The sequence below is a fragment of the Amphiura filiformis genome, chromosome 6, assembly GCF_039555335.1.
Source record: "Amphiura filiformis chromosome 6, Afil_fr2py, whole genome shotgun sequence".
Lineage (NCBI taxonomy): Eukaryota > Metazoa > Echinodermata > Ophiuroidea > Amphilepidida > Amphiuridae > Amphiura > Amphiura filiformis.
In genome coordinates this window covers 53,852,476-53,873,780 of record NC_092633.1, presented here as the reverse complement: position 1 = coordinate 53,873,780, position 21,305 = coordinate 53,852,476, and the positions used below count along the sequence as shown (strand labels likewise).

At 36.3% G+C, this 21,305-nt stretch overlaps 1 protein-coding gene across 1 annotated transcript; it reads left to right on the top strand.

The window, feature by feature from the left end:
• The first annotated feature begins 684 nt into the window (after nucleotides 1-684).
• LOC140154612 (cytochrome P450 2J4-like) lies at nucleotides 685-2,010 on the top strand. Its single transcript, XM_072177180.1, has one exon. It carries the CDS (start codon nucleotides 685-687, stop codon nucleotides 2,008-2,010), a length of 1,326 nt encoding a protein of 441 aa, XP_072033281.1.
• The last annotated feature ends 19,295 nt before the right edge of the window (nucleotides 2,011-21,305 follow it).

Below are 21,305 nucleotides of genomic sequence, written 5' to 3'. Positions count from 1 at the left end.
AATGTGCCTTAGTAAGATGTTCCCTCGTGTCTGTTCATGCTGTTGTCACCTCTTTTTCCGAATCCATACTGATTGCTTGACCCATCTTGCACTACAGTTTTCTTCCCTAATCAAGGATTAATGAGCTGTCTCAGTCTATTAAATAGTTTGCCCTTGACACGTGGTCAGTAATCGCTTAAGCCACATCTTCGATCATCTACTCAAGACCACCGAAGGAGTACTTCCGGTAACATCCTTCGGGTCAAGATTCCCAGTCCAAGCAGATGGGTCAATAACATCATCAACGCTTTGAGAAAGACTGGAAGGTTTCTGGCGAAACTGTCAGCAGAAAAACGTAAGTTTTCCTTTGGTCTTTAAATAGCTTACTTGTTATCTTATTTAAGCAAGGGTGACGTAAGTACGAGTCAATTGATTTGACCTAAGCTTTGGACTCCCAATAAAACATGTAATAACCTCTATTAACTGTTGACAGAAACTTGTTGTTGTTTGCTACACATGTATATCAATATGGTTGTTAATCTCAGTTCTGCTTTCGAGGTTTTTCTCGATACCCGTTCTCTGCTGTTATCTGCGGTTGCATTTCTTCTTCTTTTCTGGTGGATTAATACCCCGAGAAACTTGCCTCCTGGGCCAGTCAACTGGCCATTTGTTGGAAGCTTCCCAACTTTTGCATGGCAATCCTACATGTCTGGGTTAGGTCTCCATAAAATACTGACATATTTCGGGAACAAATATGGAAAGATCTGTACTTTGAATACGTTTGGAAGTTATATGATTGTTATTTCTGATCATCAGCTTCTTAAAGAGGCACTGAGCAATCCAAAAATCAACGATCGGAACTTCAACAACGTAGTAATAAAATTCTCTGGCGTAAACTTCATTACTAATGAACACTACCATCACTACCGTCGCTTTGCAATGACAACATTTCGTCATTTTGGAGTCGGAAAACAATCCTTCGAGGAAAAAGTTGCTATTGAAAGTGAACTCCTTCGACAAGAGATTGTTAAGTTGCGAGGTGAAAGTTCTGATCTGCATGCTTTTCTAAACAACGCAACTGCAAACGTAATATGTTCCGTAGTATTTGGTCATCGCTACGATTACAATGACGACCGATTTAAAAACCTGATGCATTTAGCGAACCGTTTTAACGACGCTTTAGGTGCAGGAGGATTAGAGCACCTTCTGCCTATTTTAGCTTTACTTCCATCCGAAGCGAAACGTGAGATGAATGCTACTGAGGGGCCAATACGAGACTTTATAACCGGCTTTGTAGAGGAACATCGTGGGAACTTAAATTCTGAGCACATTGATGACTTTGTAGATGCGTACCTTCATGAGCAAGAACAACAAAGCGATTCAATTACAGATGTGCGTTCGTTTCTTACTGACGATAACATGAGAGGTAATCTAACCAACCTGTTCGTTGCAGGTGCCGATACCACATCAACTGTCATTTACTGGGGGATATTGTATCTGCTTGTCAATCCAGACATTCAAAGTCGTCTACAGGCTGAGCTCGATTCTGTTGTTGGACGCAATCGCTTTCCAAGAATTTCTGACAAAGTAAATCTTCCTTACACTCGTGCCGTCATTCAAGAGGTGTTTCGAATGGCAAGTCCAGTGCCTCTTGCAGTTCTACATAGCGTAAGCGAAGACACCACAATTGGTCTTTACAATGTGCCTAAGGGTGCAACTGTTGTGCCTAATATTTGGGCCATACATCATGATACTCAAGTGTGGAAAGATCCAGACGTATTCCGACCTGAGCGATTCATGAACACTCGTGATAAGGTTCCCGAGGTCATTCCATTCAGTGTTGGTCGTCGAAGTTGTCCAGGCGAAGCTTTGGCGCAAGACATGGTGTTCATATTCTTTACGCATCTTGTGCATCAATTCACATTTGTAACACCTGATGGATCTTCGAAACCGTCCATGGAAGGAGAACTTGGAATCGTCTACAAACCAGCGACATTTATGGCGTGTGCCGTAGAACGTGATTTAGACTAATTAAATGTTAATTGTTTTCTTCATTGGCGTGATTAAGAATAAATATATAGGAAAGCCACCATTGTATTCGTCGCTACTCACGCTCGGCGACTTACATAAGACACTTCATGCTGTTATAGGGATGGGACGGTTTATATTAAACAGTTATTCGGCATTCTGCGGTAATCACGACGAATACCAGTAAACATTAAGTTGTATCAAGTTTGATTGTGGCAAAAGTGCTTACATGTTCCAAAATTGGATGCATGGATATGCATATTATAAATTTTAGAAATTTGTTTCTTCAATGAAAAGTTTGCATTATCAATTTACTCTTTTTTATAATTATATTTGGAAATTTGTTTCTTCAATGAGAAGTTTGCATTATCAATTTACTCTTTTTTATAATTATATTTGGACACATTATTATACATGACTGTAATTCAAAAAGCAATAATGTTCGGGTCATATCAAACAAGCTGATAAGATACCAATTGAATAGTTCAAACAAGCAATTTGACTTTCATTTACTACTTTCCAGAGACCTACACAAAAGCATTAAATGTGACACATTTGTTAGGAATATAGACATGATGGTGAATTATTTGATAGAAATAATCAATTGCATATAATATATATAATGTATGGGCCAACTGATGAGTAAATAGATAAACTACGATGGAAATCATGACAATAGCGTGCCTTTGTGTTTTGTTTTTTGTTAAAATAAGTCAACTGGCAAAATTATTTTCTCGAGAGTTTTAGCTTTGCTTCACTTGCGTATGTGAAGCTAATATGTGATCAAGCAAAATCAGTCGGAAGTCGGAAAATTGATTTTGAGGAAGTATTTCCGTTTGTTTCCAATTGTTTTGGAAACTCTTTAACTGCTCATATCTTTTGAACTGGTTGTCCAAAATCAATGGGATTTTCTGCAAAATGTAGCTCTGCAAATGCTGTTTACAATTTTTCTAGATACTAGAAAACGTTTTGATAAGAAGAAAAATCGATACAATACGTCGTATAACCTTAACTTGTATTATGTCCCAAAATTGGTTGCATGGTTACAACGCATATTACAAATTTTAGACATTTGTATCTTCAATGAGAAGTTTTCATCATCAATTTACTTTTTTATAATTATCTTTACACACAATATTATACATGTAATGCAAAGCAAATATGATTGGGCTACTATGTCAAATAAGTTGTTATATAATCACAATAACAGAATACGACATTAATAGACCATCAACAATCAGTTGTAAAAGGGAGGATATAGCATCCAAAATCGACATGATCGAATAGATCGAACAAACAATTTGACTTTCATTTAACATTTTCCAGAGGCCTGCACAAATGCATTAATGGTGACAGTATCTGTGAAGAATAGTCATAATGGGGAATTATTTGATTGGAGTAATCAATTGTACATATAATTTTGGCCTTCGTGGGCAATGTGTATTCCAACTGATGAGTTAATAGATAAACTACGATGGAAATCATTTTATGACAATAGCAAGGTCTCTTGTGTTTTGTTTTAAAATAAGACAACAGAATTATTTTCTCGAGACGTCTAGCTTTGAATTTGCTCACCGATAGCATCACTTTCGAATGTGAAGCTATAGTCGGTGAACAAGCTCGAAGCTAGATTTTTCGAGTAACAAATGATAGGCTATGTATCTAGGTTGTAGCTAGGCCTGGTTGGAAACATAATATCTTGTCTTGCCAAATGAAACAGCAAAAGTATAATAGCTAGTAACTGGCAATTTAAGTTAAATTCGATATTTTGCAATTTAAGGGAAAATGGGCCAAAAACATGCAATTTACATGTTTTCTTCAACATTTGCAGTCACAAAATTCAACGACTTGGCACAAGTCTAAGCATTCAAAATTTTGAGTATAGATGAGTTTGCTCATAGATTTAATATTTTATGTTAATCCTAATAATTAGTTGGAAAAGATATCAGAAAATGTGTTTTCCAAAAATTAGAATGCATGACCTGAAACTAGTATATAGGAAAACACCATAAAACGCACTTATTTGGCCTTTGTTTCCAACAATTGGGAATTTTCATGTGGCAAAACAGGATAATGTTTTTTTAATCCAAACATTTTTTAAGCGCTACTAGAATCGTGATTAGATCTAAAGTGCAACTGTGCTATTCAGGGATCGTGATTAGATCTAGAGATAACTCAGCGAATAATTAGCATGTCCCAATTGACTGACCAAGGAATATAAGGAAAGATTGATGCAAAGATGATAAAGACTTTATCTGAATAGTACAACCAGCATACAGCAATCTCAAGTCGTGTTCACACAGTCGGATTTAAGTCATCTAATACCGGTAATAAGACACTAATACCGGTTATAAGTCGCTTATTACCGGTAATATACACTTCTAGTGCCCATTTCTATTCATCGTTATGTATTCTTCTCCCGTGCATTATTTTCGCGAACTACCCATAGCGGCCTTCGCCGTTGGCCAAAGCGTTTTTAAAATGCGTTAAAAACAACTTGGTTTTAATACTAATTATTGCGTGTTCTAGGGAAGTCTGATTATCTTTATAAAATAGCAGGGTGGGCGGGTTTTTGCTGAAATATTTTTTATGTTAAAAGTGAAGCATTCTACGTATAAAGGAATATATGAATATTAACTGCACAACATGTAGAACGATTCGTGATGCCCAATTGTGGTACATTTGGTGTTGTTTAGGAGAGGGAGAATTTTATTTCAATTTTATATACGTCAAAATATTTTTTGAATTTACTGAAAATAGACGCTTAAAAAATGATGAAAAATCTATGTAATTTTTCATAGAACCCCGATAAAGATTACTGTATCGTTTTATGATAATCTAATCTTCCATTTTCTAAAAACATCTTGGGGGTTCTATGTGGAAATCTTGAATAAACTGGGGGAAAACCCAACGTCTATACTCCGGGGACTAAAGGCCTACAAGAAAATTGCAGAATTCCTATACATTGCACGGACAGATACCATGCACGATGCAGCCAAAATCGATATTATGTATTGTGTGCAGCACAATACACGTATTGTTGTATTTCTATGCTATACCCGAGAAATGTTGGAGTTGCCTATTGCCAAACCCGCGATTTGGTAGCCCAATTGGGCGACTTTTGAAGATTTTCCCCGCGACTTTTGACAATTTCCTAGTAGAAACCAAAAATTTGAGCGACTTTTCAACATTGGCTCCCGCGACTTCCGATAGTTTCCTGCCCCATAGAAACCAATGGTTTTGGTAAAGAGAAAAAGAATTGGGCGACTTTTCGATTATTTGACCCGCGATTTGGGCTGAAATCTTTTGGCAACCCTGCCTATAACCTTTATATATGTTTAAAATTCAATATGCCTACCAACAACTCATTTGGTCCAATGGATTAGCGCGCTGGATGGAGATTTTGTATGCAGCTGCGGCGTGGGTTCGAGGCCCACCTCTGCCAAACTGAAATTCACTTCTTTTTTTAAATTTCAAATTTGGGAAATATGACTGGGCGAATTTATCTATGACGAAGAGTGGTGTGCGAACTACCCTTCATAGGCCAAATTATATAAACCTGCACGCTAAACAATGCATTATCTAAAACCCGCACGCTCAAATGCTAGAAATTCTAGTATTTGAGCGTGCACGTCTAGAAATACTACTTTCACATAACTATAGTAACTACTATAGTAGAGTTAGGTGGCGCTTTCGACACAGAGGTCACATAACTATATAATTGTCTGTTCGATATATATATACCATCAAAAAAGTACGAATATACATTCTGTGGTATTAAAATGGTATAGTTACAAACGGTGTTCTATTTTGCAAATATCATTGTCATAAATTATGATTAATGACCTCAAATAAATGAAACATCAAATGAGAATAATCGAGCTTCTATTAATTAAAAAGGGCCAAAAATCATAATTATACAAGATGACACCATTGCAAAATATTCAGCATTTTGCAAATGAAATACATGTAGGCCTATATCTAAAATAACATGGCCGGGCCCGGGAAACACACACTAGCGCATAATATCATGATCATGCTTTAGTAGGACGTATGGCGCAATTGATACCATTGATAGCTAACTTATACAGGGATTGGTTTTCTTTACCAGTTAAATGCTACCTAGCTGGTCAATGGCCTGACGGTGTTTTTAAAATGTAAGATATTTTACCTAATATCAAAACTAATATAATGAATGCAGCAATTAATGTTGCCTATTGTTTTAATACACTCAAAGTGTATGACGGATAATGTACTCGTGCAAATGCATTCGTCAATTGCACTTGCCATGGAGTTATTGCATTTAGCTCTCGAGCCTATCGGCTCTCGAGCTAAATGCAATAACTCCACGGCGCGTGCGATTATCTTGACGAATGCATTGCACTCAGTTCATTATCCTTATCATAACTCACTTATATCCGACTGTGTGAACACGACTGTAGATCTGTACCAAAATCAACAATGGCAATATACAAGGTCGATTATCTATGACGCTCCACTGAAACGGCAACAACAATAATCAAGACAACCACAAACTGACTGTCCCAAAAATCTTAACACTTGGATGGTCAATAACTTTAGAAAGACGGGAAAATATTCTACAAAAAACCCACTAACTTATGCAATTTCTTGCATGTAAAAATAACATTTATGACCCATTCTCCATGTTCTTATAACTTTACTAAATGGGACAAAGTTTTAAAAAGGGGAATAGCCACACAGGAAAGATTTTTTAAACTTTGGCCCCTTTTTACGTTTTGAAACGTTTTTGGTAGATCACATTTGTTGGCTTTCTTCTGGAAATAGTTGCATAATATTATGCGATTGCGCTATATACTTGGCTGTAGCCTGTTTTTCACATCAATTTACACCACTGCTTCTGCTTAATGAATTAAATCATCAAGTCCGCTATCGCATGCATTATCATGTACAATGAAGGTCAAGTTTAAGGGCAGAATCAATTATTCCGACCACGTTCCCCATTCTCTACACGCAGCTCAGAATTCCTTTACATATTAAATAGAATTCTTCCAGGTCTCCAGAAATAGTAAATTCATTGCTTGTTCTTGGTGAATGACATCAGTTAAGGGCCTTTTTTCACTTATTACATTACACCATATTGCCTTAGGTCACCATCACTCTAAATACACGAGAATTGATAGTGGGAATATTATATAAACCTACAGTTGATTAACATCGACCCGGTTTTATATGTTGTCACTGACATTATTGTATATGTTACTGGTGACAACTCTCTAGTCCGAATGTTCCCTAGTCCGAAGGCTCCTTAATCCGAAGGTTCGCTAGTCCGAACACGTAATTTACCATTCGCTAGTCCGAATTCTGAAAAAGGTTCGCTTGTCCGAATATCGGGGTCTCTAGTCCGAGAGTTCGCTAGTCCGAATAATAAATAAGGTTCTCTAGTCCGAATATATAAAAAGGCTCGCTAACCCTAATCTTAACCCTAATCCTAACCATAACCCTACTACTAACACTTATTAGTGAACTAGTGAACCTTTGGATAAGCGAACTTGAGTTGGTTTTCGGACAAGCAACACTTCGAACTAGAGAACCTTCGGACTAGCGACCCTTCATAACGTATGTTATGTTAACATGGTTATTGCGCCTTTTTACTAGGAATCAGAGCACAGTAAGGGCAGGAAAATACGTAATACAAAAGTTTGAAAAATTACATTCCTACTATTTGTTTTTAACCATTTTTTGAAGATGGCAAGGGTATGACGCTGTTTTTGATACTCGGTTACCCACAAGCTGGAAAGCGGACATAACTCAGTAACTTGAGTAACAGGGTATGACGCTGTTTTTGATACTCGGTCACCCAGAAGCAGGAAAGCGAACATTACTAACAGGGTATGAAGCTGTTTTTGATACTCGGTTACCCAGAAGCAGGAAAGCGAACATTACTAACAGGGTATGAAGCTGTTTTTGATACTCGGTTACCCAGAAGCAGGAAAGCGAACATTACTAACAGGGTATGAAGCTGTTTTTGATACTCGGTTACCCAGAAGCAGGAAAGCGAACATTACTAACAGGGTATGAAGCTGTTTTTGATACTCAGTCTGTCGATTAACCACAAACTGGAAAGCGAAGGGTTTGGCTCCGTTTTTGATACTCGGTCACTCACAAGCTGGAAAGTGGACATTACCAACAGGGTATGATGCCACTTTTCATACCTGATCACCCACAAGCTGGAAAGCGAACATTATCAATACAACAGGGTATGACGTATGACGACGTTTTTGATAAGCGCGGATTAAGCGGTCGCCCACAATGGAAAGCGATATACCAACAGGATATTTGATTTGATACTCGGTCACCGAGATAGACAGCGAAGTTATGGTTGTCAATGTCTTCGGTTCATGGTTTAGTTTAATACCTCAACTAAAACATTACTGATAGATGGGAGGTATTGCGCAATTGAATCAATCGCCAGTGGTGCTAATTTTGACTACATTTAGATTTCATAAGTTGATCAGGGATGCAAATTGTGCGGGAGCGGGGAGCACCGCTCCTAGGAAATGAGAGTCAAAATTGAGGAAATAATGCCTTGGGAAGAAAAAAGAAAGAGAGGAAAAAGGAGGGAGAGAGAAGAAAAGAAAAGAGAAGAAGAAGAGGGAAAAGAGGAAAGAAAATGAACAATAGTGAGGTACATGTACAAGATAAAAGGGGGAGGGCTGTGAGGAAGTGAAGCTACTGAATGGAAGAGAGGAAATCTTTAAAGACATTGGTTGTGCAAAATTTGGAGCAAAAAAGATGAAGGTGTTGGTGTTAGAATATGGAAATGGGATAATATGAGAAAATTTACAATTCATCACCAAAGGAGGTATTCAATGTAATTTAACAGGAAAAAAAGAAGTTGGATGAAGACAGGTGGAAACAGGGCTCATATCTGAGGAAATTTAGAGAGGCGGCAATCATATCTGAGGAAATTTATAGAGAGGCAGCAATGAGGATTGTATGGGAACAAAAGTCATGAAGGAATTCAGTGTATACTAATGCCACTGAGATGAGGACAAACTGGAAAATATTAGTACGCGTAAATTTAAAAAGAAGAACCATAAAACAAGTTGTGTTCCTCTGACAAAAAATGAAAGAGGAATGAGGCATGAGGGTAAAGGAAAATAAAAGGGGAAAGGAGCCTCTGTCTGACCAAAATTAACCCCAAACTAGTGTAAAATACCAATTTTTTGCGCGCTACGCGCGCACATTGTCTTTGTACTGCCTTTTTTGAAGCTCGAAGACCTAACGTACTGTACAGTCGCTCTAAAATACACGCTATGTTAATATTCTCATCTTTTGAAGTGCATAATAAAGCTATTATATTTTATGCATGGTATGATTGAGGAAATCTTGAGCCTAAAAACTTTGCTCCTGAGGAAGAAATCACAATTTGCACCCCTGAAGTTGATATTGCGTTTGTGAAATAATCATTTCATGTTAATATGGTGTTTATCGGCAAGAGTTTTCCACGCTCAATATTGCAAAGTCAAGAGAAATATTCTTACAATTAAGCTGTTGACCGTTGCGTCGTAAACCATTTTCAAGTATCTGAAGCAGGCTTAAATTCATGCATTTTGAATCCTCACCTCAAATTTAAAAGCGCGCGTAATAAATGCCACACTGTATTTATTTGTTTCTTTCTTTTTATCTTTTTCAGGGGCGTCGAATTCTACCATTTCATATGGTGAACTTGTTTGTGACGAAAACTGGATATATTATGATGGGCATTGTTATCAGGTACCACATATTTCTACGATCAAGTCATAATAATAAAGTCATAATATCATTAATCATATTTCAGTCAATTATTTGGTCACAGCCCGTTGTGTTGAAGGTTTACTATGTCGACCATAACCTTAAAACTCTAACACTAACACAAACTATTACTCTAACCCTAGCCGAAACATAACCGTAGTCGTACCCTTTCTCTATCCCTTACTAGGGCTAATCTTATTTCATATTCGACACTGCGAACCTTATTTTCGACAAAGCGAACCTTCGGCATGTCGATACGGATACCAATTATTTAATTTTATTAAATTGTTATTGCTACTTTTGGAATATTGGCGATGCCATACCAAGATTGGGTGGGGGACATCGGCCGTTTTTATTGTCAAAGGGATTTACCATATTTTCGCTTTGATTGGGGCGTGCCCTATAACCATGATAACGCTTATCGTATAGCGTAAGCATGGTAAGTGCGTAGCTAGTGGTTGTGGTGGCCCATAATATGGTCCAGAAGATGTGCTTTTCGGGCTAAAAAGAGAAATGTACAGGGCAATTTTGGAGGCCCCAAATTTTGTGGGCCTTGGGCCCGGGCGCATCTGGCCCAAAGGTAAATATTCTTGCGAGTAAACTACCTTCCCCACTAGCTACGCTACTGGCCTATAAGATACATATATTTAATAGTTATAGTCGCATAATTTCACGTTATTATTTGCCCGTTTTTTCTTCTTCTAATAAATTCATCAGAAAAGTTCCACAGGACCACGTCTTCCATGGATAGGTGCTCGCATGCGCTGTCTGGAAGAAGCAGCTGATCTTATCAGTATATTAAGTGAAGAAGAATTGACCTTTGCGCTTGATAATTTTCTTCGAGTCGAGTAAGTTAAATGTAAAGATTTCTAACGACTTAATTGTTGTATGGGCAATTGTGATACCAATTAAGAGACAACCCTGATATAATAAAAATTCCTTTAAAAAGGAATGGAGCGCCAATGGGGTTTTGATGTGATGTGCTGAAACAACTTGAAATGTAACGTTTGGATAACATTTACTCTTGAAAACAATTGTAACATTAGCATAGCAAACAAAGAATATGGAGTGGGAGAGATGTAAAATGGTACCGCAAGGGATGCAAGAGGATTGGTTTCAAATACAATGAGTCAATCTCATGCAGGTTACCATTTCGGTTACTATTGTAGGCAATCATGATGGTATAGAAAAAGAAAAGACTTCTAACATACTCTCGTAAAACAGGATTTTCATATATACCAGAACGTACAGAAGGTGTATGGTTGTATGCGGATACGTTTTTAATTGTCATCCACAAATGACGATGTTAAGCACGTTTTTCACTAAAGAAGGAATCAAGCTCTAAAAGCTTTATCTGAAAGGTAACAATTGCAAAATTATATTTGAATTTATAGCAACATGAAATGAGCCGTATGGTGTGCTCTGAATTGGACTTAATTTCAGATTATAAATGGCAAAGTTAAGCCTAATTTTCTGTACTTGCTTTCCATTAAGGAAGGAATCACATTCCAAAAGCTTTTATTTGTAGTGCAATAGTAGTAAAATTTATATTAAATTTTGTAGCTATCGTGCGTCATAAGATGTTCTCTGAACCGGACTTAATTTATTTTAATATAAGGCAAAACACAAGTTTCTTGTACTTGCTTTTCACTATTAAGAAGGATTTAAACTCTAGAGACGTTTTTACTATGATTTGGAGTGTAACTAGTGTAATAAAATTTATATTTGTGGGATGTGTTCTGAACTGGACTTCATTTAAGATAATACAAAGGAAAATTTATGGGTTCCATGAATTGTATCGTGTGCAAATTGCTCAAAATAATTTTTAAAATTAGCCTCTTAAACAATTGTGTACTGTGTGATATATCCCTGCTCCGAAGTTGTAATTAAATTTCAGTAAGATTTTAAAAGATATCAGAATGATACTATAATTTGACGATTATTTTATGGTGCCCATAATGTGTTTGGGGACAGAGGTGGACATTTTGTGGCAATGGAAACTTGAGGTTGAATTTACTGGGTGGACGAAGTAATTGACTAGGTAATTCATTTACCTACCTAATTAACCTTTTATTTACCACCTTGCTATATCGTTCTCCTTTTATTCTCCCCACTTTCCTGGGGGGGCAACCCTGTGTCCGCGCCTGCTCTAAGGTAGCGGTTCCTAAACTTTTTCTATATGCATCGGTCCCAATGAAATGAGATTTTCAAGAAAAGGGATGCTGATGTGTTGATGAAGTGTTGAGTGCGCTCAAAGTGCAAGAAAAATTGACCCTTTACCTGAAAGTGACCTACTAAGCATCTCTACTGCATATTTTAAACACGGATTTTAATTGTAACTGCACGGATATTTAATCTCACTGCACGAACGTGCCAGAGGACACGTTAAAATAGCCCCTAAATGGAAGCGGCGCTGAAAAAATTGCACCGAACTTAAATACCTATATTAAATATCATGTGCTCTTTCCCGACCAAGCTATTACCTTATTCATGGACCATCAGACCGATTAGTCAAAATTTCGTAGGCGGAATTTTTTTTCACACATTGTAATGTACTCTTTTCGTTTTATTTTAATTATCAGGGGTTCTGACAGTTCGTACTGGATTGGGATCAACGATTTCATAGAAGAAGGAGGTCTAGTATTAACACTACATTAATTAAAGGGACAATTAGGGATCGTTCAATATTTACGCCAGCAGGAGTGAAATTTCGGATTCTCCCCTTGTCCCCCCCCCCTTTCTCCATTTAAAACTTAACATTCCCGCTCATGGTTCAAGTACAAAATTCATATTCCCCCTCAAGACCCAAAACAATTCGGATTTCCCCCTTAAAACTCCCACTCTCCATGCGTAAATATTTAACAGTCTCTTAGTAATTTACTAAACCCCACAAATAAATGTGCTGATAAAGTAAGCAAATGGCAAACGTGAAAGCAATTGTAATAGAAATAATAATAGTAAATACTTCTATTCTCGTACAAGTGACGATGTTAAATTCGTAGACAATGGTCAACATATCAACGTCGCTGGGCAGTCGACGCTATACCACTTTAACGCGTTTTGAAATAACTGTTTTAGAACATTGCGTAGTTTTTAACTGATTTCAAAACTGTTTTATAGAATATGGTGCTATGACTTAAGTAAATTGTGAGCGTACACCATAATGAGCCGTAAATTCGGCAAATTGTATAGAGGCCCTGCATGCTTTTATCGATTGGCTCCAAACAAAGGATTTTGCAGTCCATTCAATCAAATGTTGTCATCAACCTATTTGATCGTAGTGCATTTGTTATGTATGTGACACGAACTATCGCGGTAGATTGCAATCTTGCTTTTGTTAAATGCATTTGAGAAGTCCGTCATATTTAGGATATGATATGACACTATGCACAACCTCTATTCTGAATTACAGTGTAAAATGTGCATGAAGCGCCAGTCAAACACCTTTTAACACGGAATATCTCATAGAAGCAGACAGACCGAGGAAAACGAGGGTAGGCAGATTTCTTTCATGCTTTGATGGTTGAGCAAGTGTCCCAAGTTATGCACACTGGTGACATTAAAAAATCTCACGACCCTCTGGTACGAGATACAAGACCCCCTAAAATGACCCCCTGCCTCCCCCTTTCCAACAACAAAAAAGCTAGAAAATGGGTAGTTTCAAGATGATCAAATATATAGAAAACCATTCACAATGAAAAATATATTCTGCAGGTATTAAGTTGACAAATTAATCTTAACGGATATGAAAGAAAAAGTAAAAAATCTATTTGGGGTTGTACCATTTTTTAGGAGGGGTGTTTTCCTATTTTTCACTTTTTGAGAAAAAGTGAAAAATGCGTTTTTTACCCACTTTTTGACGCAAAAAATAAAAACCTTCATACCTTTTAATTTTTTTTATTTTCACATGTAAACTAGTTTCATGCAAGACTAATTAAATAAAGAAATAAAAATCATGGAGAGTATTTTAGTTTATGAGATAGAAGCCCCGGAAGTGGACTACTTTTTCCATATTCTAGAATGCAGATGTTGTAAAGATATTGAATTTAATTGGTTTTTTGAAGTCTTGATTGTGTATTTTTAATTTTAAAAAAATGTTTCTCCTTTATAATGTCTAAGATGACAATCAAAGATATTTTGAAGCCTGGGCTATTCCATTATAATACAGAGGTAACACTCTAGAACATCTTCAAGTTTGCTTATAATGGGCCAATGACATCTAAAAAGCTAGAAAATGAGTATTTTAACGATGATCAAAGATATAGAAAACCATTCACAATAAAAAAATATACTCCGTAGGTATTAAGTTGATATATTACCCTTAACAGATATGAAAGAAAACGTAAAAAATCTAATTGGTTTATTCCATTTTTAGGAGGGGTGTTTTCCTATTTTTCACTTTTTGAAAAAAAAAGTGAAAAATGCGTTTTTTACCCACTTTTTGACACAAAAAATCAAAACCTTCATATCTTTTAATTACTTTTATTTTCACAGGGAAACTAGTTTTATTCCAGACTAATTAAATCAAGAAGTGAAAATCATGGAGAGTATTTCAGTTTATCGGATACAGGCCCCGAAAATGGACTACTTTTTCCTAATGCTAGAATGCAGATGTTGTAAATAAACTCCTCAACAAAAGTTTGGAAAGTTTTTTCAAGCATCTGTATCTCCAATTATTTGTTACATATTCATATCGTGTTGCATATCACTGGATAGCTATAATACTCCCCTTTACAATGACACCTCATTTGAAACAATAACATGTTTCACGGCTGAGTACATGCCTTGTGATTGTAGTGAAGTCTCAAAATGAATTTGCCAAATTGACCATTATTCTGTGCAGCAAGCTGCAATCCCATAACTTCACAATCTGGGACCTAATGCAATCCTCCAAGATGACACCGCTCGCCCCACATAGCCACGGTAGTCAACGACTACCTACAGAATATGGGAGTAGAATCAACATGGCATGCCATCAGGCCAGACCCGGGGACCAGACCTCAACCCGATTGAACACTTGTGGGACCAGCTTGATCGTGCTGTGGGTGCCAAAGAAGCCCATAGGCAACCACATTGAATGACCTGCGATGAATCCTTGTGGAAGAATGGAATTCCATCCCACAGTAACGTGTAACCAGGTCGGTGAGCAGCATGAGGAGATGGCGCCTGACTATTGTGGCTGCCTGTGGTCTTTCCACCCGCTATTGAGGTTAGTGGCTAGCTTTGTTTGAGCACAGAATAATGGCCAATTTGGCAAATTCATTTTGAGACCCCAATACATTCACAAGACGTGCACTCAGCCGTGAACAATGTTGTTGTTTCAAATGGGGTGTCATTGTAAAGGGGAGTATTGTAGCTATCCAGTGATATGCAACACGATATGAATATGTCACAAATAATTGGAGATACAGATGCTTGAAAAAACTTTCCAAACTTTCGTTTTAATAAAAAATAATTAGTTTCTCCTTTATATTGTCTATTATGACAATCAAAGGTATTTTGATGTGTAGGTTAAACCATTATAATACAGAGGTGTCACTCAAGAAAGTTAGCTTATAATGGTCCAATAACATCAATAAAGGTAGAAAATTGGTATTTTCACGATGAACAAAGATATAGAAAACCCTTCTCAATTAAAAATATAATCTGCATGTGTTAAGTTAAATTGCTCTTTAGCAAATGGTAAATTAGTGTTTGAGTGATCATTCTCGCTCGCCACAGCTTGCCCAAGCTCAAATGCTACACTCATAGAAAATTGTTAGAAATTGTTCATTGACATTACTCAGTAAGTTGATGTAAGTCGTTGCGTCAACTTTCCGAGTATTGCCAACGCGTACAATTTTGAGTAACGCTGACTCGATATCATTATGTTGGTCGCACTCATTTGCACTTACTTTATTGAGTTGTTACAACTCAGAAAATGGTGTGCTGTAGTATACAAAATTGTGCACCGATTACAAAAATAAATATTTGAATACTGCTAATTGTGCAGAAAATGATCCAATTACGTGAATTAAGTAACAAAGTACCAAATTGGAATAACTCAAAACAATAAGTACCAGTAACTTAATATGAACGAGTTACATCAACTTACATGTTGAGTTACAATAACTCAACTAATTGGTTCTTTGAACCTTGTTTATTTTCTAAGTTCCCTGAACTTGAATTAAGAAGTTGGCATTACTTAAAAAGTTGACGCAACGACTTACATCAACTTTTTAAGTAATGCCAACAAAGTTGATAAGTTGACGGAACTTTTTGAGCTTTTTCAGCATTTTTTAAGTTCGGATAACTAAAATGAATTTTGTTTTGGCAACTTTTACACTATTTTTGAGTTGTCCAAACTTACTCCTTTTGAATTGCGCTAACAAGGCAAACAAGTCATTTCTATGAGTGTTGTGAGCAATTTTCCACTCACCATAGATACAATTTTATGTGAATGTAGATACCTTTACATACTTTCAACAGCTTCAAACCTATGTAGCATTCCTTATATAACTTATAGTTGAGATTTGGACATAGAATAAAGGACATCAAAAGACATTTTTTGAGCCTTTTGATGCTTATTGTTAGAATCATCATTAACCTTTGTCACGGATGTAATACCGTATGAGAACTTCACTGGCTTGGGGCAATTGGTAATGCAAAGAAGTTGGCATTTCTCAGTGTGGAACGTAACTCCGCATATAAGCATTGTGGCTTATGGAGTTCTTGCAAGGTATCCAGATCGTGTTTTGATTGAACTTTGGTCAGCATTTTGGTAGACCGTTTATGTATTATCCCTTCAATGTTAACCATACGAAACAGTGAAATATGGTGAAAATCATGATAATTAAGTTTTCTACAAATACCCCAGTGACATAATGTTAAATTTTTTTTTTTGAAATCATTACCATCTATAAGGAAGTAGTTTGTGTAAGAAACACATGAAGAAACAGAAATGCTTCATTGTTAAAAATGCACTGAATTAGTGGACATTGTTAGATGCTATGGTATTCTCTGCAATGATATGACTGTATATTTGTGCAAAGTGAACAGCAATAATGGGACAATGCTAAAAATGCACTGAATTGGTGGACATGTAAGTAAGATGCAATGGTTGTCTCAATGGTATGACTGCATATTTGTGCAAACAGCAATAGTGGAATAATGTTTAACAAAAAATAAAATATTTTCCTATAAAAACACACAAATTAAAATTAGGACTAAAATAAGGCATTTTGAACAATAATTTTTTAAAGTCTTTCGTTGTTTATTGTTATAACCATATTTGTTATTAAGTTTGACCAAGTTAATGCAACTCTCCTAATTAGCATCATAAGGTAGAGATATGAGCATTTAGCAGACCGGACAGCTATTATCTGCTCAATATCAGCCATTTTACACAGTGGAATATAGCAAAAACCTTGATACCCCAGTTTTCTACAAACACCCCTTTGAAATAATGGACTAACCCTTGCTAATATCCCATGTTTGTGTCACCGTAGTCATGTGGTATAGAGTGATAAACAAAATGTTGCAGTTTTGAATTGAAGTCATCATCATATGCAGTGATATGGAAGTAGAAGTGTAAGTAACACAAATGCCTCATTTGACTAATTGTTAAAAGTGCCCTAAATTGGTGGACATGTAAGTAAAATACTAAAGAAGTCTCCATGATTTTGAATGCATTTTTGTAAACATCAATAGTGGGGTACTTTATGACAAAAAATAAAAAAATAAAAAAAAAGATATGAAGGTTTTATTTTTTCCATCAAAGATTGGTGAAAATTAGGCATTTTCAACATTTTAAAAATACAAGAATATAGTCTCACCCCTCATGCTGAAAATGGAACATTCCAAACAATTTTAAAGCTTGCTGTGCATTTTCATATTGTGAAAATATGTAATATTACATGACAGAAAAATAAACTGATAAACCATTGTGTTATATTCAAACATGTCTTCTGAAATGTATGCAAAATTCAATATTTTCAAATTTGTCAGGGGTTAACAGAAGCATATTTTAGGGCGGTTTTAGGGGGTCTGGTATCTTGCTCAAGGGGGATATGAGAATTTTCATCACCATTTTCATGAATACTTTAGGGAACCTAATGAAACTTCAAAATATGAGTAAAAAATGCTGACCCCTCTTTTCCTCGATTTTGCTATATTGTACTGTTTTCTGAGATATGTAGTGTTAAACCAATCGATAATCCTATTGTTGAAGACGATAATAAGCTTCTACCTCCCGTGTTCTACCTATGTCTATAGAATTTTTAAATAGCTCTAGTCTTGGTTTGCTTTGGCTAAATCCTGTTCAAGTGGTGGGTTACAGAGCATTGTATTTGGTCTAGGTATGTATAACCAACCTCGTTGACTTGGGGATGATTTGAAATTACAGTTTGATATTTATTGCCAGCAATGTGGAAAAAGAGACACATGTAGAACCGAAAAAAGGGTACCATTTTGTTGAAGGAGCAAAGTTCAACAAACCATAACCCCGCTTCTGGATATCGTTTGAAGTCATATGATATACCATTTTATGATATATATTTTTGAACACGAAATAAAACAAAATTGACCGGGTCGACTTTACGGCTCATTCATGGTGTACGGTCACAATTTATCATCTAAAATGACGTAATAATAAAACTTTTTTTAAACTAATGTTATGTTTCTCGATTGTTAAAAGCTTTTGAATGGAGCGATGGTAGTCCTGTCACCTATACAAAATGGTACGATGGGGAACCAAATAATTTCTTGAATGAAGACTGTACAGAGATTAACATCTGGACAAATGCTTGGAATGATGCTTTCTGTGATGACAGAGAACGCTACTGGATCTGTAAGAAACCATTGGGTAAGCAAACAACGCATTAGGATACAATGAACAGTACCTGTAACATACCACCATTAGCGAGATGTCAACACTGATTCAAGAACATGACTCTGGAAATGGTCACTCCTTTGGAGCGGCATTGTAGCACAATGTTATCTTATGTAACTTATTGACCCACCAGGATCATGTATAGTCTCAGTCCCAGCCAATTTGTGCGCCATGCTTATTAATGCACCATAAAATAATTAATAAATTAATTTATTGTAGTTAACAATTCCGATGTTGACGTGTGTTCACATTAGACCACTGACTTTGGTACAGGTTTTGTTCTTTTACGATGCATAAAAATAAACACAGACGAAACTTGTATTAATTGTAAAATTTGTTTGTTCGCGTGTTAGTCGAAATATGTATACAGCACAAAACAATGCCAAAAGTAATTGTCCTTTTTCTCTCTTTCTTTCTCTCTTTCACCAACAGGTCGAACCATTGAAGACTTAGAACCAATATGTTCTCGAAGCAACGGTAGTGTAACAGAAATAATGGTTTCATTTTACGATAAACCAGTGCATGTATTAGTTAGTCCGAACTATCCACTCGTATATCCGTATGATCTGAGTTGTCTCTGGCTTGTAGAATCTGATCCGGACACAAAAATCCAGGTGGATTTTTTACACACGACATTTCTGTGTTACACAGATACAATATCGGTCGGTAATGGCGATAATCCGGAGAAGAAGAACTCACTCATCGTTGAACGAGGAGGAGAGTTTAAGCTTCACGGTGTTCTCTCCTCCAGTAATAGAGTTTGGATCAAATTAACTGTTTTTGATTGTTACCAAGATTTACGACCAAATCGAGATTACAGGTTATGGGACTCTCTTGTCGATTCTACTGACACAGAATCAGAAGCTTCACAGGACTTTCTATACCTGGGGCCTCATGATAACTCTTATCAAGAAGAGAGCCTTCCCAACAATGTTTCCAGTTTTACAAATGGGACGTTTGAGGAAATGTATCGTGGGTTTGGAGTACGCCTGGAAGTACACCAAGTCTCAAAAGGTAAAGTAGACTTGTTTGACAAATAATGATGCTTTGACAAAATGTGATTTTGCGAACAGTTAACATAAATATACAATACTTAGGGAAAGCTTTACTCATTAATATTAATATCATATTAAAAGGTATATTATTGAAGATAACTTTGACCAAATGAATCTTTTCATATAGATGCAATACTGCCATGCGCGGCAGAAGACTTCCGTTGCGATAATGACGCATGCGTAGACTTGTCTGCTCTCTGTGATGGCAAAGATGATTGCATGGACAATTCAGATGAGCAAATGTGTGGTGAGTTAATATTATAATGGGATGTACGAACCACCGCGGAATAAAACCAGGTTGTCGCCTGTGGACTTGTATATAGAATCAAATCACGTCACCACATATTTTCGGTATGTTGTTTGGGAAAGCTTTACAAGAAATTAGCTTACAGCCTTTCATTAACATGAAGAACTTTATTCCATAAACATACAGTTAATTTCACCGTTTACCACATGTTACTGGACAAATGCGTTGTTCTTTCCAATGTTGCTATAGCATTTTTCACACATTAAATAATTAGATTTGCAATGCACACTATATTTAAATTAAATTGACAAACGTTGATGTAGGTTAACCATACATTTTGCATGGTTGAATTGTTACATTTGGCTTGTTTATCTGTGTCAAATAAAATACTGAAGCTACCGGTCGTATATTGCAACACGGAAAATCAGTGCCTTTAAAAGCACTAAGTCAGTGCTATGTGGAACAAGTTATTCTCAACATTAGTAGTAAATTAAGTGGGTAAAGATTTCCTACCTAAGTTAAAACATGAATTTGTTTTTATTATGTTACATTCGTTGTTCTTAACCCTGCCAGAACACAAGAATACCGTAAGCCAGGGGCGTAGCCAGCTTTTTTGGTCGGGGGGAGGCAGAATAAAATTTCGGGGGCACAGACGAAAAAATTACAGTTGCATCATACAATACATAGAGACAAAAGGCTTTATTGGGAACTTAATCTCAGCTTATCTTGGTTAATTGTATAACCTTGTGTCAGTGCAATGACGTCGTTAGTCATGAGTGACTTTCAATGATTTTGCAGGAAAAGCGTTTCTGTGTTTCATTTTGTTTACTACTTATTTATTAACAATTTAATTATTTAATTAAAATTTAATTAATTGCTTTTTGTCTGCGAGTTATAATAAATTTAAATTAAAAAATATAATTAAATACTTAATACAAACTATTGTATGACCCTGTCAATTATTATTCAAGAGATTATTCCTCCAACTATAGCAGCCCTTTGTCATGTTTGTAAGCTACTTTACGATGTTCATAACTCAGTTTTTATTCGAATTACAAATAGGTGCAAAAGGATTCATTTTAGCACCAACGTGTTCACCGTGGAAGCCACGAAACCTATTCAACATGACAGAGGAATACACCTATATCTTAATCTCACCAAATTTTCCTGATCCTTACACAAATCGATTGGATTGTCTCTGGACCGTTACGGCACAAGAAGGGTTCAGCGTACTTCTTAACTTGAGGAAGTTTAAACTGGAAGATGAACACGATTCTTTGAGTATAGGAGATGGATTAGAACCAGGGTTGAATCTGATTTTGGCGCGCAGTGGTACTACCAAACTTCGTAC